The sequence below is a fragment of the Gasterosteus aculeatus genome, chromosome X (assembly GCF_964276395.1).
Source record: "Gasterosteus aculeatus chromosome X, fGasAcu3.hap1.1, whole genome shotgun sequence".
NCBI classification, from domain to species: Eukaryota; Metazoa; Chordata; class Actinopteri; order Perciformes; family Gasterosteidae; genus Gasterosteus; species Gasterosteus aculeatus.
Window position 1 is genome coordinate 606611 of NC_135698.1, and position 23703 is coordinate 630313.

A 23703-nucleotide genomic window follows, 5' to 3' on the forward strand; every position below is an offset into this window, starting at 1 on the left:
ACTAAATAAATACGGACTGCAACTGATGACGTCACCCTGTTCAAAGTGAACGGGGACCTGCACCCCGTAAACACACTTTGTGAAGTCTAACCATGTAAAATAAACGTGTTATGATTGCATTTTTAACGAGAAATCAATGTTAACTTGTAAGAATAGAATACTAACTCTAACCCCCTCAAAAAATCCAACATGGCGGAGAGACGTTCACTCAAGAATCAGCCATGTTGTTCACTCAAGGGGCGTGGTTGACCACCGCCAGTTCCTATGTATTGTTTCGAATTTGTATGTTCAAGATTTTCGTATACATTTTTACGAACAGGTTTTGGAGATCACGTTGAGCAGGTTCCCCTGGAGGGAATGTGTGCGTATGTGGGTGTGTGTGTCTATCTCAGATTGGGCTGACTGGTTGTACGGGTGGCAAAAGCAGTCAGCGTGGCGGCCATCATGTCGCCATTAATAACTGCTGCGATGCTAAAAACAGATCCTCAGTCTTCGACATATGTCATGTCAATAACTCAGTTCATGTGGCAGCTTTCAAACCGACATGTGTGTTGTAGCACTACAAATGGCTACAAAAATGTAGCATAAAGTTCTTAAGCTGGAGATGTTTGTAACAAATGCTATGATCTGCAAACTTAGTACTTTTAGATAAGATATTATATGCATGTAATGAGCAAAAAACTGTGAAATAAATTAGTTTATTCTTTTTAATTAAAGGTATCAGACAATTGAACCTCTTCATAACTGCTCCATGACGCCGAACTGATTGGTGGTGACCAGTGTTTATGTCCCCCAGTATCCGGGTAAAGAGCCTCATGCTTTGCATTGACATCTATAGTTTTTACAATTGAAGTGACCCCATCACCCAGTCGGGTGGAACTATAGTGGAGATATACCATTAGAACTGTAGTATAAGAGTTTAGTCTTGTGAAATGACTGGAATTTGTAAGAAGGGAGGTCTAACTCATCCTAACTCAACATCATGTTCAGCTCCAAGAGCAGCTTTGCACTGTAAACCTACGATTGACTTGTGAATAGAACTGGCTCATTGGTGCTATGGGTTGAAGAGAGTGTCCCTTAAATAAATTGCCTTTGCTTTAATACAAGCCAAACCGCACCGTCAAGGCAACACTTAAAACATCACAGAACTGATTCACTCCACGGAAGCTGTAAACTAGCAATTACAAAAGAAGGTGAGGCGTCAGTCTGTAAACTTCCCAGTGAACACACAGCTGCTGTGCAATCACGTGTGTGTCAGTTACTGCTTGATGGAACGCACTTGTTCCATCAGCTCGATGCATTTACACACACTACAGGTGTTTGAACACACACACACACACACACACACTGCTTCCCACGTCTTACCTTCACAGCTACCAGCATCTTGTCCTTCGTGGGGCTCAGATTGTAACATTCAGCTAGGAAGACCTTGCCAAAAGCTCCTTCTCCGAGCTCCCTCTTCAAAATAATGTCCCTCCGTTTAATATGCTGAACATCTGTGAGGGAAAGAGAAAAAGGGATTGGGTTCAAATTCATTCCAATCAGTATTCTTACTTCACAATGTTACCGTATCGTTTGGTGGACCTTATTCCAATGAATCCTACAACATTATAATACTTACTTTTCAATTTCAACTACTTTCAACCAAAGAAAGTGAAAAGTGTCTGGGAATTATCTGCATTAGTCAGGACATTGTTTCTGGATAGAAAAGAAGTTGCAGTTTAATTTCAAAAGTGCATTTTCTCAATGTTCTGAGCACCATTGCATTCATTTCAAAAATATCAAGAGGAAGCAGTAAATGAGGGAAGGCGACAGGATAAACTGCCGGATACAGTCCACCTTTATCTTTTCAATACAAATCAATCATAGGCCGTAATCAATAAGTGGACACAGTCACCTTGGACTCGACCGAAAGCCGAGTAAGAGATTTATAGGCGTCCGAAATGTTACAACTGACTTTCATGAACTGAAAAAACACTGCGAAAGGGTTAAAGTAGTAAGACAAAACCACTGACAGCTCCCAGGCAGCGGCCCTGGAAGAGGCCTTTCCATCCAACATAATTACTGAGGTAATAAATAAGTGAGAATTCACTCATAGACACACATTCATATTCAGACTTCTTTTTGCAACCGAGGCCCTTTGACTTTTCTTTTAAGAATCAAATGTTTCCCTCTGGCAATAAGCAGAAATGTCCTCACTGTTATCCATAACATTTATGGATAGAAATATAGATGTATGAAGAACCCTGACAGATGTTTGGCTTAATGTGAAGGAGTCGTCATCAAAAGTGTCTGTACATCACTGGATGAAAATGAGCTGTTAAGCAAAACCGAATAAATCTGCTATGAAGTTTATACTCATGGTGTGTGTGTGTGTGTGTGTGTGTGTGTGTGTGTGAGAGAGTGTGTCTTAGTGCTGCCAGGTGTCTTGCCCTTGTCACTGTGTTGATCTGTAATTGTAACTGCATTAATTAGCCTGTATAACAGACGGCAACTCGCAATGAACCAGATCACAACCCCTCGAGGTACGAGTGCACTCAAATGGACTTTTCTCAAAGTGCACACGGTTACTTCTCTCTATCAGGCAGTTTCCGAAAAAATAATCCACCATTTTTGACTAAGTCGATGACCAACACACATCTTGAGTCTGTCAAGAATACCAATGCATTTGTGCCCCTAATGGTGGCTGAATGACCTCGGTACATTTCATGAGTTTGTTTATTGGATTAAATCCAATAACAATACTCTGAATGAAGTATTCATATTCAAAATTGGTCTTTTCACCAGAGAAGTGAGGTTCCATGGATTTGCCACAGGAAGGTTCCTACATCCTCGTCACCGCATTAAGCCAACGGCCTGCTGGTTTGAGGGCATTCCTGTCATGACCTTCTCTACTGTCCCCTGTGTTCAGGGTCACGGGTGACCACGTATTAAGTCGGTGTGCCTTAAGAAGACTTAAAACCTGCTCTGCAGCATTGGCTGATGCTCTCTGGGTAAATGTGGCCTTGTTGCCAAAAAAAGACTTCTACTCTCTGGCGCACTGCCTCGCTGTCACCTGAAGGTGCCAGGTGTCAGGGTGGAGATCTCCGCAGTAAATCTGATCGGAAGCTTCCGGTAAAAAGTCTTTGTTGCCATTTTTTGGGGCCTGATGTGGGTTTTGTGAAGTACTTTAATGTGTATTATGAACATTCAAATCAAAAGAGGGAAGCACACTTAACATCTACTCCCCAACACCCACAACTGATCATCTACCTGATTCAACAGTGCACCTCAGCATGTAACCAATCCCCTTAAAGCAAATTTAGGGATTTGTCTTACTAAGAAGTGCGAACAAAAGTGACTTAACATAAATTAATAAGGATGTCTATCAAATACAAATGAATAAAATAAAAGGTCTCTTTGTGTAAAATAATTTAAATAATTCTTCACAGTGATAATCTGATGTCAGTTAGAATCAATTAAAACAACTAAGGTAGGTTCAGTGAAAAAAGTCTGGATAACTAATTTGTAATGCTTAAGTTACAAATCGATGACTTAATTATGTCTGTTCACAATATTTTCTGACTCCTTTTGGCTTTTTGACCAAACAGACATCTGTGATACACTTATTGGGTTATATGAATAAAAATATACTTGACTCTGTAGTGTTGATTATGATGTTGATGAGATGCTACACACAAGAGACATAGTCATACTTTTTTTAACAAAAACTAGTTTTTTGAAGTCAGAATAATGCTAAATGGACTCCACTCACACCCATTGATGCACAGCCAGAGGCTGACATGCACGATGGCACCTGCCCCTCACGACCGACTCCCCAATCACACACACATTCTCTGGGTGTCTCCGGGTGCAAACTGGTGGTCTCTCCACAGGAGACAAGGACGCATCATGGTGTGTCACAATTGAGAAAGTTCTATTGAGAAACAATAATTTGAGTCCAGTTTTCGAAATCAGAATTCTTCGAAATCCTGCTCTTTATGTTTTTGCTGCCCGCATGAAGTCAGAAAACAAGTCCCAGAGCCCCAAAGCCAAAACAGTGTTAATATGTCTTAATGAGGTTAAGACTGTGCTTTGGGTGACACATATTTCTACTACGCCTCGACTTGATAGCATAAGAAATGATGCACTAATTAGTACAGGTCTCAAGATGAACAACAAGCAGTATTCAGCTCAGGTCCCTGCAGGACAACAGCAAGAGACTATTTTTTGAGTCTGAGGCCTTGAGGGAAAGTTCAATTGGGGCATATTTCTTTTTTTATTAAGGCACGAACGTCTTTATTGCATTTGGAGTAAGACCCTCAGACATTTAGACATCCTAACTAAAAAAGTGCCCTCAGCAGAGTGCGGATATCCGCAAGGTCTGTCTGCAATGACACATGCTGTAATGTTTGAATAGACGAACAGTACCCCCATCTGCCCCCCATCTACAATGTTAGCATCTCAGATTTTTGTGATGTTATAGATCTGATGGATCAGCTTTCTTTCCCACAAAATGACTTTGTGAAGCAACAAATCATGACAAAATACATTACCCTTGAATTGTAAGGCAGCTTTGTTGTCCTTATATATAAATCATTTATACGAGCCAAGGTATAGCACATCTATGAGCGCACCAGCTCTGGCAGCCTGACCTGTGCTTGACTGCGTGGCGCTTGGCGTTGATGTTTGATGAACAGAAAGTGTCAGTCCGGTTGTGTGTAAAGTTCAGACAGCAGCTCAGTTACTTCTGTTGGACACACTGGTGGGATGTGGAGCCGGTTGGTGGTTGTCAGCGATTTAAAGAGCTTGATTGTTGTCAGCGCTCCACTGGTATCAGCCGCCCTCAGTTATATATGAACAATGTTTGATCCGTGAAACTGTCAAGGAGAGTCCAAACTCAAGCAGCTGTCCAACAACTTGCCCCCCCCCCCCCCCCCCCCCCAAGCAGTTAAGGCAAGTGAGGAGTCAGCAGTCAATAAAGCAAAAAAAAAGTCAATAGAATATGGCTTCATAAAGTGTGAACTGACTACAAGACGTCCTCAAGTCATATATGGAACATATGAGCCGGCTCGGTCCAGGAGCAAGACACAGAGACACACACGCAACGGAATACATAATATTCTGCTGAGATAATGAGTCCGTAGGATGGATGGAGGACGGGGGAAAGGACATGGGAGAGGGTTAATTACTGAACTTAACAACTTGGCTTGTGTAATGGAATAATTGCCCTGGGAGGTGCTGTCGCCTCTGGCATTCAGGCTTCACAGCCCTCAAAGCTCCATGAGAATAATTGCTAATGAAAAAGTGTGACCGTCATGCTACAGGGTGGTCATATTTATCCTTTGTGTTCCTTTGGTTCATGTCTTACGGCTCAAATTTTCACTGGAGGATGGAGAGTGTTGCTGTTCAGAGAGTTGGCCGTTAGTTGATAATCCCCAGAGAGGCGCGTGTTGTCCAATGAACTTGAACATTCATTGAATGAATAAAATTGTCTTACTAAATACTTTGTTCTTTACATACTTGAATGTGCTGACAACAAAATCACACTAAAATGATCAATGAAATGTATTAACCCTCTGGATTTAGAGTCACACTCAAAATTGAAGTGGAATAACACATTACAGGCTGATCCAACTTTGATGCAATGTCCTTAAAACAAGGCTACCTCTGGCGAGCACATGGAGGGCTGTGCCACCCCACACCATTACTGAGCCACTGCCAAACCGGTCATGCTGGAGGATGTTGCAGGCAGCAGAACGTCCTCCAGACTCTGTCACGTCTGTCACATGTGCTCATTGTGAACATTGTGGCACAGGGCGCCAGTGGTGAATTTGCCAATCTTGGTGTTCTGTGGCAAATGCCAAACGTCCTGCCCGGTGTTGGGCTGTAAGCACAACCCCCACCTGTGGACGTCGGGCCCTCATACCACCCTCATGGAGTCTGTTTCTGACCGTTTGTGCCGACGCATTCACAATTGTGGCCTGCTGGAGGTTATTTTGCAGACTCTGGCAGTGCTCCTGCTCTTATTCCTTCCCTAAAGGTGAAGGTAGCAGTTCTGAAGCTGGGTTGTTGCCTTCCTACGGCCTCCTCTACGTCTCCTGATGTACTGGCCTGTCTCCTGGTAGCGCCTCCATGCTCTGGACACTATGCTGACAGACACCGCAAACCTTCTGTCCACAGCTCGCAGTGCTGTGCCCTCCTGGATGAGCTGCACTACCTGAGCCACCTGTGTGGGTTGTAGACTCCGCCTCATGCTACCAGAGTGAAAGCATCACCAGCATTCAAAAGTGACCAAAACTTCAGCCGGAGAGCATATGAAGTGAGAAGTGGTCTGTGGTCACCACCTGCAGAACCACTCCTTTATTGGGGGTGTCTGTCTTGCTAACTCCCTGTAATTTCCATCGGTTGTCTATTCCATTTGGACGACAGCATGTGGAATCGATTGCTGCTTCCTGCGGGCGGTTTGATTTCACAGAAGTGTGATGGACATGGAGTTGGGACATTGTGTTCTTTGAGTGTTCCCTTTATTCTTTTGAGCAGTGTACAATGGAACAAGCGTTAACGGAGGCGAATATTCCATAAAACGTTGATTTCTTTCCGAGGGAAAGAGTCTAAAGAAGGAAGCAAACAATTCAGAAGCTTTTTCGTTGTCTATCTTAAAGCGATGAAAACTCTTACACTTGTACGGTGTTCATTTGTTTGTTACACAGATGATGTTGTGGGTCGGTTGGACTCGCTGTGTTTTGAGCTTTTTAATTCGACAAACAACCAATCTTTTTGTTAAATTACCCAACAGATGTTTACTTCATCCCAATTAGAAGCAATATAAAGAGCAAACTGAGTTGATATTGGGGAGCTCCAGCCTGCTTTTCATGGTCAGCTTCCGCTCCATTTTAAAGGTCACAGAGTTATGTGAACAAATACTGGTCTGTAACCGTGGCGTCACAATGAGGTGATCAGTTGTAGTAAGTTAGTAAGAAGGCCCAGGCAGGACAGCCGGTTGGCTCGGTTTAACAGTTCAGGGGCTTCTCGGGGCGTTCAAGCAGAATTCAGCATCGAACCTGTGGACATAATCAGGCTCATGACGTCAAGCTCCAGTAAACTACACCCTGAAACACCAGGATGTAGTTTACTGGACCATCAGCAGTGGGGCTCAAACTGCAAGTTGCTTTGGTCAGAGAGTGTGAGGAATGACCAAGCATCATGCTGGTCTTTTGCTTGTCACTGGCTCACCGGCCTCCTGCTCACCTTTATTATGGAGGGATGGAGCCTCTGTTAACCCTTCAGCACTGCGTCCCTCTTTAAATGTAGTTTTTAATCTCAGAAAAATGCTTGACACCATTTGATTAAACTTTGGGGTGCAAATACACCACTGATATGGGTATAATCATAGGATTATTCTGCATATTTTTGCAACAAATTAACGAGACAAATCTTTTCTAATTTGTTTGTTTCTTGAGCGTCTCTTGAAAAGCACTATAATAAACTAAAAAGTATTATTATAACTTTAAATTCTTCATGTCTGTTTTGTTGGTTTGTTTGTGCTGAGCTATTAACAAATGAATAGGTTCATATTATTAATTGCCATTTTGCCACACACAGGTTACACTAAAAAACATGTGCAAGCAGCAAACACACACAAGAGAACACACGTCTTTCACCCAACACTCACTGCAAACATCCACATGCATGCGTTGAAGGTTTGCTGAATGACTTGACCGATCCGCCACTGGGTTGCAATTAGCGAGACTGTAACGAGCTCAGGGACTCGCGTACGTACAGCTGCTACAGAGGAGCGAGAGGCGACATTAACAGTAACAGAGCGTCTCGTCTGCATGTGCTACTGAAGGGACGGCGTCCACACACGCTGCTTCAGCTTTTCAGTCATTCTGAGTAAAGATGGCTTCCTCCAAAACATCTAATGGGCACTTTAGTGCAAAAAAAAAGGAGCTTTTTAAGATGATGATACACAGCGTTAAGCGTTGAGACACACACACACACACCATCTCCAGTGGCAAAATCCAGCTGGTAATAATCCCACAGCGTGACTCTAATGATGGATCAGATCGCCATCGGCATCAGTCATGTTTTGTGTGTGTGTTTCGTCTCTAGGGCAGCGGTTCCCAAACTCAAGAATGCCGCGGCCCACTTTGAAATCTGCCCACCCAAACTAGGGATGATTAAATGACCTTAAGAATTTAACCGATTAAAATGTATTAACCGACAATGTGTGTTTTGTATACCGTTTTCTCCGGAGCTCATGTGCCGTGTTTTCCGCACAATAAGGCGCACCTTTGGAAAATGTTTCATATATCGGGCGCTTCGGATGATAAAGCGCATAAGATACTGCAGTCAAACGTTTGGCGTCGGGGCGGGTGGATGGGGGGTGTGGGGAGGTGGAGACGGTGCTTTCAGGGTCCGATCGATGCTGCGAGGTGCGTCCGCTCCCGCCGTCCCCCTCGCCATCCATGACTTAAATCTTCGGCTCCTTTTAATCAAAGCCAAAACCTCACTTCCTACATTGTGCACCATTTAGGGGGGAAATTGGTAGAAATGTAATATAACGATAAACATGTGCTTTTTTAACTATATAATCACATAACTTGTTGAACGAGCTGTTTCTGTGTATATATGGCAAATGGTTTGGCCGGTCAGGGAGGGCGGTGGGGTAGTAGTCAGTCCGCTGGTGCTGGTCCAGAATTTTTCTGGGGAGTGGGGGCGCACCGCTGTTATAATGGTGGGGAAACACTGAACTACCACCAACCACCGGAGGAACCTGCCACCGACCACCGGAACCTGCCGTTCTGAAAAAGGAACCTGCCACTGACCACCATAACCTGCCGTTCTGAAAAAGGAACCTGCCACTGACCACCGGGAACTGCCGTTCTGAAAAAGGAACCTGCCACTGACCACCATAACCTGCCGTTTTTAAAAAGGAACCCGCTTCCGACCACTTTTCACCCATGGCGTCACTCTTGGAACTCTGCCTCCAAGATGATCAACTGTGTGTAGTTTTGTGTTTAAAATAACACTAACAATTAAACAACAGTGTCTAAAAACACATGAACACATGTGATTACTCATTACTTTTAAGATTTAGTCTTTGGAGGAAAAACAAATTAACAACATTCATTAATCGCCATTAATCAAGATAAATGAATTTCAAAATGTGCGATTAATTAGACTCTTTTGTTAAATCTATTGACAGCCCTAATATATAGCATATATGTATATGTGTAAATAATAGGCACTCAATACGAATACAGAAAATCCTCACTGCATCAGAACAGTCCAGCAACTGTACTCCAAGCAAAGGGCCAACTGGTGAACTAGGTCACCATCACTTTCAATGAAGCTTAGGCGTGAATTCAGTCAGGAAGACTGAAGAAATGAGTGCCTGCCCCAGGGGCCTCTGCTGTCTATGTTATGCCATAAGCTGATTGGGGGCGGAGGTACCGTTTTGGTAAACCTATCGCGTCAGGGCTGTCAACGTTAAAAGCTGTTCTACCACCATCACTAATGTCTGGACTCCCAAAGGGGGGATGTGCCTCATCTGATCTCGGCATCCCGGCCTCTGATCTGTCCTACGGCTGGATGGAGTCCAATCCCCAACAAACTTTGCACTTTTAATACTCATGCTTGTTTTAATACGTTATTGTTAGAAGTTCAGAGGTCTCTTCTGATTGAAATGCAAGAAACCAACACTAATATTTGATCCGATCCAAGGAGTTGTGAAAATGCAATTGTTGACTTTGTTGAGTTTTTAGCTTGATTGGAAGGAAAAAGAAACTGGCAGACAGGCAGACTGCAGTTTGGCTGTGACTCTCTGAAACATTTATGCTGCAGTTTACATGCAAGTCTGTCCAACCATATTTCTAACATGTCAATACTTGATTGATGTTTAAAAAGAAGTGCTTTGTGAGGTCACAGTCAAATTCAAACCAGTCCAAGGGAACATTTGTTCTCGAGATATCACATCCATGAGAATGGACTAGAAATACAGAGCCACAGCTATTGGCGATAAAGAGCCATGAAATAATTGAAAACTGAAAATAATCCCCCACCACATTCCAACACATGCACAGTGTGTGGGTGCGTTTACTTACAGGTGGCTGGTTTGTTACAGTTGTGTCCATGTCTGAAGTACTGTGGGTTCTCGATGACGGGGATCCTGGTCATTCCAATCACCACAGCGTCCGACCCGGGATCCAGCGTACAGGGGCTGATAATTCCATGGTTCACATGATGAAGGGGGCTGGCGGAGTCTTCCTCACCGCTTATTACTGCTACCGGTCCTGAAAAAATAGAGCCACAAACTCAACACCTGCATGTGCAACAAAAGGCTAAATGAAATCTAGCTCAATATTTCTAATTCTTGAAGAATTTTTGGAGCCTTAACAAAAAACTAAAAAAACTATTGAAATCTGCAACCTCTCAAAAGCGTATTTCACAGTCGTGGCACAGAAACAATGCCAATGAAATGTCAAGCTTGGTTGCGTTGCACATACAAATTCATCAAAGTGACAATATGCAGGTTGTGGTGTAAGCAGAGGAATTGGTCACAAACAGGAGACCGATGTTTATGTCTGGTGTAAAACATAAAGTCAACATTATTTAACATTTTACTCATCCAAAATGACGTAGTACACACAATTTCAACCCAAACCGTAATCTTCTTACACCCAACCACTTGGTTGTATTGCCTCTACATACATTATATTATTATGTTTCCTTAATGTGTCTTTCTCTAAGATTGCAGTGATTTCTTAAGAAAAGTTCTACTCTCTGCAATCATTACTATCTAGTCATTCACACTAAAAAACAAGGCCCTTTTAGGCCCCTGCTGGAAATTTGCCTGAAAAAAAAGAACTTACAAGGAATGTTTCAGAGGTTGGGTGATGAACATTTAACGCTCCAAAACGCGCACAATAAATGCATTTTTCTGTTGAAAACGACACGGTACGGAGGATTTAGGATTGAAAAGCAATGATGGGATTTGTGTGTCTGGTGTTTTTTCCATAAGGTTTGTCTGAGAGAAATGGTATCGTTATGGCCGAGTGGAATCCGATTTCGATTGATGGTTCCAGAAATGACCCAGAGAGAGCAGAGCACCAATCTGGGGTCTCTGGGGCCTGAGAGGTTTTAAAACACTGAGACTATAAATATATTAAACCCAAAAAGCAGATCAACTCAATGATGTAAAGATGAAGAAAAGTAGTTTTTGTATAATGGATATTCTTAAAAACACCATATTTTGACACCAAAATAAAAATCTGGATGAGTCATTGTATCACATTTTGACGTGAGTGGGCTCCAGTGAGAGCTGTGTACTGCTTATACTTTTTAACAGGGCTGAACTTTACACTACTGATCACAGGGGCCAAATCTTTGTTCAGTTATGTTGGTTTGGCAGAGAGGGATTACAGAAAGTTTTACGCAGTAAGGCAGAAAAAGGTCTTATACCAGGCGGCAATGTTTGGTTCTGAAATCTTCTCTTCTCTGTAGTCCGCAAACCAACGGGAAACCTCGTGTAAAGTTCCTCCATAGAGTAAATGGTTCAGACAACAGAGGTTAGAGGTAGAGGAGGCTTAGGGAGTAAAAAGGAAAGGAAATATTACATTTGTAGCTTTGGCCATCGTCCCAATAATCATTAGCAATGAAGCCATGCGTGTTAAGTCTTTTCGTATCGACAGGAAGGACGGCAAAAAACAGTGAATATCGGAACTTTCCTTTAAATAGAGTGATGGAAGCTTAGAAGTGGGGGGGTCGGCGGAACATTAGCGGTTTGAGATGCTTGATGGTGAAGATGAGAGAAAAAGAATGAAGTAGCATTTCACAGCCATTCAATGGCACGATCTGCTATTTAGACACATTCCAAACTCATCTTGATACACATATTGATTTCAATAACACCATTGTCAAGTTTCCGTGTTCAAAAATCACTTTTCATAAATCTTGTGGGTTGTTTTTGTTTACAACCTTATCGTCAAAGTCTCAGAAATAAGTCAGTGGTTTTTTTTAATGTAACTTTCAAACTTAGAGGTTACACCATTTCCAGAGTTATTTTAACCAAAATGGTGACACATTTATCGAATGACTTTTGTCCATAAACGTCACTTTAGTGGTGATACCAACCAAAAACCCTTGACCTCCTCCTAAACCTATCAAAGTAGTTCTGTTGTAGAGACCTAACTCATTTTTTCCCAGAGCGCCTCTCCGGTTAATGGGCACTGATGAAATTACTGACTTTAGAACAACAATAATACGCAAACAGATTCCCCCTTTTGAATTTAAATTTTTAACTTCAAGTACGACTACTTTTATGAAAAAAATCTGAGAAGGTTACTCGCTGCTTGCAATGGATAACCAGGAGAAAAATAGTTTATTTTAGTTGTTCCACTGGAATGGCACCCAAGAGAGCCCATTATCACATATTCACATCTGTATAAGGTACCTCATTACCTTTTGTTACTGGAGGCACATTCAAATGTTAAAAAGTTATGGATGAGCTAATCTCAGGTATTTCTGTTCCATTTCCTGTGATCACAACTGCTCAAACTACCAGAGTACAATTAAAAGGAACTCCATTTTGGCTAAATGTTTTAGCTGTACCAGTGTGTATCATTACCAATGAATGTATGTCAGAAATCACATACAGTATGCTGATATTCTTGCAAATATGATTTGTACATTAATTCGGGCTCAGATTTGTAGCAGCTCTTAAATCCACAGCGTCTCCCAGGGAGCTCGGCGTTTGGACTCATGTTGAAGGACACTTCTAAAGAGACCTTGTGAGTATTGATGGATGTGTTGGCTGCTGCGGAGGAAGACACTCTGACCTTTGACAGTTACTGCACAACCTATGTTAATATTTAGGGCCACGTGTCAGACAGGCTGACATGTGACACATCCGTCTGACGTGATGGATAATGGATAAGAGAGGACACGGAGGGAGTGGAGGAAAAACACACGGCGCATAGAGAATGGTAGGAACAGGTGGTAGACAGTTTACATGGAGCACAAAGGTCAGAGCATGAATGATGTTAGAGGACCGATGGGAGGACTCACTGAGGAACCAGGACTTTGAACTGGTAGCTGTCATTCTAATATACTGTCAAAACTGTTCATGTCACTACTTGTAGTTCACATTCAGTGCCTACACCAGGGGACTCGCGGGCCACAATGGGTTCCAAAATCTGACAGAGGGGTTTGTGTGAGGAGGGCGGCACGGTGGCCTGGTGGTTAGCACTGTTGCCTCACAGCAAGAAGGTCCTGGGTTCCACTCGGCCCAGAGGCCTTTCTGTGTGGAGTCTGAATGTACTCCCCGTGCCTGTGTGGTTCTCTCCGGGTTCTCCGGCTTCCTCCCAGAGTCCACAGACATGCTCTGGGGATCAGGGTGATTGGGGACTCTAAATTGCCCGTAGGTGTGTGTTTGTCTGTGGTTGGCCCTGCTGGCTGGTGACCAGTACAGGGTGTACCCTGTCTGTTGGCTGGGATGGACTCCAGCCCCCCTGTGATCCTGTGTGCAGGATAAGCGGTTTGATGATGGATGGATGGACGGGTCTGCGAGCTGGACGAACCACATTGATCTTAATGTGCAGCCGGGGCTGTCGGCAAAGTGACATCACTGAGGTGTTGTTGTGTTTCAATAATGTTTCGCTGACCAGCTATTAAACCAGGAAGTCCGAATCTGTGAATATCTTTACAACTCTACCAAACTCCATCGCACAGATGCTGCGCCGAATTCAGTTATTTGTGGAAGTGGGAAACTCACGTGTGGTTGATGAATGGTTCATTCTGAGACAGTTAACTGGTTTTATTCTGTGATTCATGCCAAGTAGGATCCAAAACAGTTCGCTAAACAGAACTTTGTCTCTGGCGTCAATGGTTTTACATCCAATCTTAAATATAGTGCAAAAAAAGGGTTGAATCGTAAGTCTCACGTGCCTCTCTCTCCTCAAGGCAATGCGGTTGAGGAAGCTGTCACTCATGATGACACGCCCCTCCCAGTTGATGTCCCGCCCCCTACACAACATCAGGGTCAAAAGTCTGAATGTGAAAAAAAAAGATCCCAACTCAAAGAAAAGATCCGAAAGTGAAAATATTTGAGTGAAAAGTGAAAAAGTTTTGCATCTGAAAATATAAAATCTGCAACCGAAAAATATAATACATTGAATATCAAAAACTAAATACAAGTGAAGAATGAAAAAAATATATATATTATAAAAAAGGACAAATTGTTTCTCAAGACAACTGAAGCTTCGCATTACTCTAAATACAGAATTTCTGATGACACGTATACTTCACTAATTGTTGACAACAGCGTTGCTTATAGTGAAATGTTCTACATCTAAAATAAAAAAAAACACATTTTAAACTGACAGTTCTGTCTTTCTGTCTGAATCACAACGTGCAAGACTCAGAAAAGGACAGTTGGTCAGTTGCCTACTATGCCTGAAACTATAGCACTCTACTTCTAGAGTTACAGCTCCTCACGTGCATTGTGACGCGTTTTAGTTCATTTTAAAGGTTTAAGAAAAAATTGGGAATGTTTCAAACTTTTGATTAGTAATCCTTTATTCGGGTTCAAATATATGAGTTATAGGAATGAACAGAGGTGTATCCATCTGTTAAAAAATCTTTGTCTGGGACGAGCTGGAAATACTTCTCTAAGGTTCCAGAAACTTAAATTGGTTCCGTCCAACGTCGCAGTCCAAGAATACACGTGGGTTCAAACGCCAGGGGACGGGCAAGTGTGTAAATCCACAGCAAATCATTTAATAAGTGTGTTGCTAAATTATGGCTGATAATTACTTCACCTTTAACACCTCCCAGTGTCCCTGGAGGTCAAGTCAAGTCAAGTCATTTTATTTTGTATAGCCCAGAATCGCAAATTACAAATTTGCCTCAGAGGGCTTTACAGTCTGTACACATACGACATCCTCTGCCCCGAAACCCACCATCGGCACAGGAAAAACTCCCCAAAAAATGAAAAAACCCTTACAAGAGGGAAAAAAAGGGAAGAAACCTTAGGGAGAACGTCAGAGGAGGGATCCCACTCCCGGGATGGACAGACTACAATGGATGCCATGTGTACAGAATGAACAATGTATAATACATGCAATTCCTATGACAGAAATGATTCAAGTAATTGTGAGTAGTAAGCCAGGCGCACAGCAGGACCACTGCAGGGGCAACCACCATCAGATAGAACCACCATCCACAGAATCCTGTGGGGAGGGAGAGCACAGAGATTTTAGGTGAGAGGTGAGAGGCCGAAGCTCCCAGCAGACTTCTCCCTTACCCGGTCCGCCTCCCCCTTTGTCTCTAACCCCCCCACTGAATCTCTGCCTGTCCGCACAGGCTATTCCTCGTCTTGCTCCCATATGCTGCCCGTCTCCATGCGCCGCTCTATCCTCTTGATGCTAAACGATAGAGGCAGACATAACGTCGTCATCCAGAAACCTTTAGCAGCCGGCTAGCACCGATGCTCCGACTGCCCCCCCCCCCCTCTCTGTGTTTTGTAATTGGTTTGCTGCTCTGCGCTTTGGGGGTGGGGAGGCAGGAGGAGGCTGACAGCAAAGTGGTGCCATGTAGACAGACAGGGGAAGAACAAGAAACCAGAAACAATCACACTGACTGGGCGCTGGCTGGTAGACGGCCCCCCCTCGCTGATCCACTGTAACTGGAGACAGCACAAGATTACAAAACGCAACAGCCGTGTTAGTGTTAGCATGTAGCTTCAGATAGCAACAATGTATTTACTAGTAAATAGGAGTACAAACTGGAACCATCACGCCCACCTTTCATCTCCATCTTTGCCTCCTGAATGATGGAGGTCTAGGAAGTAAAGTAAATGATGGATGGAAGCTTTAACTCGGTTTCATGGCGACGTGACCACGTCGTTGTGGCACTCTTTGATAATTAGGATCAGGTACGGGGTTTCACGGAGGTTTCAGGAGGTTGCAGTGCCGATAGAGCCCCTGCCATTGTAAAAGAAGTGTTAGGAAGGAAAAACAGAGCAGCTTTCTAGCCCTCTGTAGTTTAAGTGGGCATACGATCAAAATAACAAAAAACATGTATTAACAAAGTGAAATAAATAAATACCTATGATTATCGATTTCAGATTGAACATCAGAAGCAGAAATTACCATTTGCGTGAAATCAGAATGATCACACCACCAACAGTCCTAGAGAGACAAGGAGTCTTCCTCCGAGATCTCAAAGTGGTGAAACAATATCTTTTAACACCTTTTAGAGCCAAAGAGTAAATACATACACTGAGGAATCACTGTTTGTCAAGTTCTACCTGAGAAATACTGAGTAGCCAACTGGTCCCTACTGACGTGGGTTACAATGGTGTACACCAATTAGCAGGTTCATAAGACTGTCATCATATAGTCACATGGTATATTCTTGGTATAAAAAGGAGACAACCACACTGAGAATTACGAGCGGTGGTCGCGAAGGAGACCATTGTTTGTGTACCTTGCAAAACCAACCATTATAAAAGGGCCATTTGCAAAATCCTGAACAATGAACAGTGATTCTATTGCCTCTTGAACAGTTCTCAACATGGCTACGTCCAAGCTAACACTAACCTCCCTGACACAGCAAAGACACGGCAATGGAACCTTTTCTGCATGTAGTTATTATCCCTCCATTCCCATCAACATCTTCACCCTCCACGTCTGGATTCAGACTGAGTCCTGAGAGGACAGACTATCCGGGAGTGAACCAGTAACGCGCATTACTGTGTTGCTCAAGGACACTTCGACAGGAAAACTCTCTTTTCCTAAAATCTACCCTGACAGCTTCTCATTAAAAGCACTCTCTTCTTTGTTTCTCTCCACCACCAGCCCCCACCCCGTCCCCCCCCCTTGGGCAGGCCAATAATGAGAGCAAGTGCAGTGAATGCCTGATGAGTGAGAGTTTTCATTTTTCAGCATAGCACGGGTAATAGTGTACTGTAATCACAAATTGACAATTTCAAATATTGATCTGAAGTTTTGGGGTAGAGAAACAGTGCATCCATTCTGCTGCTTTCATTACCTCGTAGTGCATAATAGACCGTTTCCTTATCTCCGAAGAACACTAGCTGCAGTGCATTTGTACACCACAGGGAATAGGATCTACTCATACAATGAACTTGAAATGTTTTTCAGGTTTAAAGCAACAGGCCGTGGTTAACTGTGCAGTGAAGCATCTTTGACCAGTAAATACTGCATAATGACGTACCGTCACAATTAAAGCAAAACATGTCTGTTCAAATAGAAAGTAGGTCCGTCAGCACGGTGCTTCACTAGCGACGGTGGTGCATGGAGTAAAGAGGGTGTGCCGAGGACTGCATGGTTGGCGGTGTCCTTGAGCAAGACACCCCACCCCTAGATGCTCCCTGGGGAGGCTTATGGCTGCACACACCATGGAGTGTGAATGTAAATGTATGGTCGCTTTGGATAATGTAATGTAATAGAAAAACTAAGATTCATCAAAATACAAAGAACGAAACAACCCATACAGTTAATCCACAGATCGTGCCAGGAACAACAAAATACAGTATATACATTTATCAAATATTATAAAGCCTAAAAGAGCAGTATCAAAGGTCGGTTGGAAGAAGGAGGTGGATATTTGTTGTGGCTTGGATCTGAGACGAGCTCGGCCCCAAAAGTGCCTTTTGTGTCATTAAAAGTCTTCAAATAAATCCTCAACCTCATTGTCAGCCAGGCAGAGAAGCTAAAGAAGGAGTGATTCAATAAAATATTATTTGTACAGCCCTGCGGTCACTAACGGGCGGATGCAGCACGGATCCGGACCCAGACGCCATTGCAACTGGATGCTCGACCTACAACCAATTTATTTTAGCTAATTTAGCCAGCTTTGCTTTTCCTGTTTTATGTCACTTGTTCAGCAGTTTGTATATTTGTCATTTGTATATTTATGGTCAATAATGGGTTTAAAATGTTTGGCAAGAGACACTGGGAAGCACCACATGAATTAGAACTCTATTGGTCACAACCTTCCAACCCCTATAGCCTCTTCCAAGGTAGAAGGTAGAAGGACCAGCAATGCGTGACAGTTGCCTCCCACCAACAGTCGCCTCTACAAACAACGGCTGGTTTCTATTAGAGACGATGGCGAACCGGTGATTCTGACTGAGCAATCAAACATGTATTTTGTCGTTTCATTCTACAGATGATGACAGCAGTTTTAGAGAAACGTAAACTCGTTGAAAGAAATCTTTCCTCATTCTTGTCCTTGATGTAGTGTCTCAGCTGACTCTCTCATGCATCATTTGACTCTGTAAATGCTTTAATTGATTTAACTTGAGCGTCTTGAGCATCTGGTATTTGGGGTGGAGACAACAATATTATGCCACATTTGGAAGGCAATCTGAGCAGATGCTGGTGTCAGATTATGGATTACATTTAAAGAGCGGGGAGTTTCTGTAAATGCCGTCTGAATACAGATGAGAATGCTGAGCGTAATGTCCGAAACGCGGGAAGGCGAGGCGGCCAATGGAGCGAAAAGTTACCCAAATTGGCATTACGACTGTCTGACAACCTCATTTCAGTGACAGATGACCCAAATGAATTCATTTTTAAACAAGTTTAAAAGTTGCATGCATTAATTTAGGGCACTGGAATCGTTACATAAGTACTACTTCAGACACATCAGCGTTCCCATTAATTGGCTCGTGCAAAGATTTGATGTAAATGAAGTTGTCCGATGTGAAGACAAATGTGACCCTGCGGCTCCTCGTGTCAAATTGCCACTCAAGTTCATGTGTTCGTGGAAAAGACAAAAAACGACTATTACTGAAGTTTGGACCTAAAGGTGATCTACAACCATGACCCTGACATCTAATATCCATCCCAAACTTCTATATTGAGAGTGTCACGATACTGCAGGGTTGCCCATTGCTGCTTTTACAAAAAATGTAAAGAATAAAAAAAAATCCATAAAGCTACATTGGATTAAGGCAAATAATAGGATAGTGTTGAAAAAGAGGGAAAGACAACTCCTATGCCACCTTAATTCTACAATATGCATAATCTAAAAGAATTTCTTGTCCTATACTGTATAACTGTATTGGTATATTGGTACATTGTCCAGCACTGGTCATTCCCCTCATTCCTTTTTCTATTTGGTTTACTGAGATACGAGTGGAAGAGACAAAGCTGGGGGAGGACAAGAAAAGGCAGCTGGGTTTGTTATCATTCATCCCCCTTTCACTGCAGACCGAAGTAAACCTCCTGAAAATGTTGGTTGATAGGAACATTTTTCAATATTTCTATAATATTTATTATTATTTTAATCAGTTGTTATTCATTGTTAGCTCAGTGTTGTATGCAAGATGCATGTTTATAATGGCAGTGGCAAGGCCACCCTGTACCTTTTAAATATTAATGAATATATGAACCTGTGTGCACAATGCCAGCGTAGCTATGATTATTCATGGCACCAGGCCCAGTATGAACACAATTTTATTCAATTTATATAGTAGGGGTCGCCATCAGAACCCTGCACTGAATACCAGAGGAATTTCTAGGTTGTGGCACAAGATGATTCTTTGTGAACAATGACAATTCTTTATTCTAATTGTAATGAGCCAGTTCCCTTCCCCCGTGTAGGCTTTCCACCACTGGGACTGTTGACCAATGAGAGGCCTGTCTAGGGAGAAGCCACATGTGTGTCTCCCACTGCCGTTGTGTAGCAAAGTCATATTTAAATCTACACTAAAGGTAAAGTAAAGGTATAATTATGTATACGTTTGATCGAGCCATTCAAATGGTAATGAAGAGTAAGCGTGCGGGGTAAACACCTTCACTCATCTGCTTTGCCTCTTGCAAGGGGAGCGTTTTCTTGTTCGTTTTTCATCTCCGTTGTTTTTCATTCTCGCCTGTGAAATATTAATTTCACTCCCTTAATTAGAATTTCAGAAGCCGCAGCAGCATGAATGTAAAGATACGGGATCATCTTAGTTCTAAGTAATCTAAGCTCTTTCAAATGTATATAACACAAAACAAGTGCTTTGCGCACAAATAAACAATTAACAAACTCTATTACGGTTCAAATGTAATGACAACTCTGTGAAGATGTTACTTTCTTTTACAGCCACACTTATCATTTAAATAATCATTTAAAATAGGTTCATTGTGCTGCTTTGGAAATCACGTCACAGATCATTAACTCGTGTTTAAGTGTTGTGATGTATGAGCCCGTCACATGCGTGCAGAGATAGTTGGCTGCATGCTTTATTGTCCAATCACAGTAAGTAGAGAATTCATGTTGAAATGGCCAGTTGACTAATGAATCCACACGTATGAGCCATTCAGTGAGTGATGAAGAGCTGAGTGTATGTCGTCATCCATGGGTGCCTTTCATGCTCATCTTCTTGTAGTCAGACACCAAAGCCTGTTTACACATTACCATCACATTGCTTTTAATTGACAAACAATGTTGATAACTAGGAAAGTGCAGGTCGCCATCATGTGTGTCTGCAACGACCTGCAGTGTCGTTGACTTTTCTTTGTTTTCTCATGTGGATCGATGTACTGAACTGTGGAGATATGAAAATAAAGTTACAGTAACGTCAAGAAAGTGACTCATGTAAACAAATCCTAAGTCTCTGCTAACCTATGAGCCGTGTGACACAGAAGCCAGAGAGCAGAACCACAGAAACATTCTGAGCCCGTGTTAGTCAGTATTTGTGTGTGAATAAGTAAAGACGGCCCTGAGGATCCGGTTTGGATTTTAATAAAACACCAGAGCAGATGGCAGTATGATCTGGGACACAGAGAGACAGTCACAAATATCAAAGTGAAGAATGCTTTCTCCTCTAGGTTCTCTTTCTGTATCGCCACTTCGTCTCTCAAATCACTCTCATGAAGCACACCGAGCTCCTCTCTCACGCTCTCGTTCTACAATAATCCACATTTTATCCACATGACTAATTCAGCTTCTTTCCGGGAGTTTTTATGTGCTTTCTCCCCTAGCAGGTCTCCCTAGATCGTAGTTACTTCTGGACCCTGGTCCTGACACCTGCCGTGGCCCTGCTGACGCCTGCTGCTGCCATCATCATCATCATCATCATCATTATTATTATTTTAGCTATTAATCATATTACTGTACTCGTAAACCAACATTACCCTCTCCTAAAGTCTCTGTGCTCTCCCTCCCCACAGGCTTCTGTGGATGGTGGTTCTATCTGATGGTGGTTCTATGTGATGGTGGTTCTATGTGATGGTGGTTCTATCTGATGGTGGTGCTATGTGATGGTGGTTCTATGTGATGGTGGTTCTATCTGATGGTGGTTCTATGTGATGGTGGTTCTATCTGATGGTGGTTCTATGTGATGGTGGTTCTATGTGATAGTGGTTCTATCTGATGGTGGTTCTATGTGATAGTGGTTCTATCTGAATGTGGTTGTCCCTGCAGTGGTCCTGCTGTACATTTTAGCTTACTACATTTATTTGAATCATCTGCGTCATATGAATTGAACGTATTGTTCATCTTCTACATTGTTCATTCTGTCCTCATGACATCATTGCAGTCTGTCCATCAGGAGACGGATCCTCCTCTGACGCTCTCACTGAGGTTTCTTCTCTTTTTTTCCCCATCGAAGGGTTTTTCAATTTTTGGGGAGTTTTTCCTGTGCCGATGGGAGGGTTTCGGGACAGAGGATGTCTGTCGATGTCAAACTTGTAATTTGCGATTTTGGGCAATAAAAAAAAATTTATTGAATTGAATTGAATTGGCATTTCACTTGTGTATTGGCAAAGAATCTTTGGCCAGTTTGAAAATAAAATCCTCAAGGAAGTTTCTGAGATATCGCATGCGCGTGTGTGTGTGTGTGTGTGTGTGTGTGTGTGTGTGGGACGCACAAAAAGTCACCTTTGATAACCAAATTCTAAAGAGCTCAACGTTTGGCCCAGGTGGTCATTGTTGCTAAATTTTACAAAAAAGGTTTGCTATCCCTGATATATTTTAAAAATGAGATAGAAGTGAGGTCATATTGACCATTGGTCACTAAAATCAAATCAGTTAATGTTTGATTGAATTAAATTCACTCCAGGCATCGATGGGATATTCATGAGAACGGACTGGATTGACGGGCAGGTGCAGGTCTCACCAGTGAAGAGGGATCAAAGCAAAACGTTTTTGAAAAGGACCTGACATCTTGACAAAACCCTGTTAGGTCATGATTGTCACATCATCATTGTTTGTTTTCACCCTCCTCACCTGTTAACAAACCCCTTTGTCATTCCAGATCCAGCCTCTCACCCTCCGATCAGCACTCCCACCCTTCACCTGACCCTCAGGCCCCCCTCCCCTGCAGCCCAGCCCCTCATTAGTTCCTCACTATTTAGGTCCACTGACTTGCACTCATCCCCTGTCCTTTCTGACTAAACCCACATTCCCTGTCTCTGTCTCTGTGTCCTACTTTTGGGTATGAAGACTGCTGAAACCTCACGAGTTGACAGAGAAACATTGTTAATATGCTACATTTCTGCAAACCATTTGATGATTAAATGTATGACTTTCATATCGGCCTTGTCTTAACCTTGCAATAATGTACAGCGCCACTTTGATTTAAGATTTAAACCAAGAAAAAACCCATTGTCAAGGTTAGAAAAAACATTGTAGTCTGCGTTTTAATAATAAACATCACATAACAACGTAGCATAATTAACATAAGGTTCCAAATTGGGGAGCATTAATAAATAACCCATTTTTAGTGGCACAATGTTCTTTAAGTAGTATAAAGTGTGTCCACCACTCTTGGGATGAATGGCGTGACAGCAGCAGTCCCGCAGTAACTGCTATGGCAAAGGTTATATTACATACTGTAGGTTAATGTTGATACTTCTTGTGAATCAACACTTTGGTTTGGGATCCCATCTTGGATTATGGTTATTGCAGTCATGGCTTTTTGCAACCAGTGAAATGGCAACATATTTGAACTGCGATTGAGTGACTCCGTTGTTGAGGCACCTTTATACTAGTCTGGTAGCACCCTGGCAATCACAGCAGCCGCGCCCTAAAGAAAACTGTCACGGTTTGGGTTCATGTCTGGTTTTATTTTGTAGTTTCTTGCCTCTGTTCTCCCTGGGTCATGTCACTTCCTGCCTTGTCCTGTGCTCCTCTGTGATTGGCTGTCATGTCATGATTGTTTCCACCTGTGTCCAATCACCTGCACCTCCCCAGTGTATTTAAGCCACGTGTGTCTGTTGTCACTGGTTGCGTCATTGTCTTTTGCCACGCATGTCCCTGTCAGTCGTCCTGCCTGCCTTTTGCCCTTAGTTCCTGTGTGTTTTTGCCCGTTGGCCTTTACTTTTGCCTGTTTTGACTATCAAAGTCCTTATGTTTTTGAACTCTGCGTTTGTGTCCTGCCTTCTCCCTGCATCCTTGACAAAAACCCTGCTTTTTGGTCTATTTGTCTCTAAATGAATGATCGTTTACTAAATCAATATCCAGATTTATTGAAGACTTGAAACTACAACTACGACACTGTAGGATATTAGAAATAAACTGGTTTTATTTGCCGCCATACGTACCTGGTTCATAAATTAATAAAATGCCTTTAGTGTACACCACCTCTCGGCGGAACCATCACCTTATCGTGGTGGAGAGGTTTGTGTGTCCCTATGACCCTGAGGGCTGTATTGTCGGGAGCCTCGTGCTCCCGACAATACAGCCGATTAACCGAGGGTTAAT

General features: G+C 42.7%; 1 protein-coding gene across 1 annotated transcript in view; it reads right to left on the reverse strand.

Moving 5' to 3' along the window:
- LOC120809241 (NT-3 growth factor receptor) overlaps positions 1-23703 on the reverse strand; it is a 106424-nt gene that overhangs the window by 18408 nt on the left and 64313 nt on the right. Inside the window, exons 13-14 of the mRNA XM_040162910.2 lie at positions 10089-10277; positions 1366-1496 (exon numbers count right to left, since the gene is read on the reverse strand). Coding sequence (XP_040018844.1) covers positions 1366-1496; positions 10089-10277 — 320 coding nt within the window. The remainder of the gene's footprint in view (positions 1-1365; positions 1497-10088; positions 10278-23703) is intronic.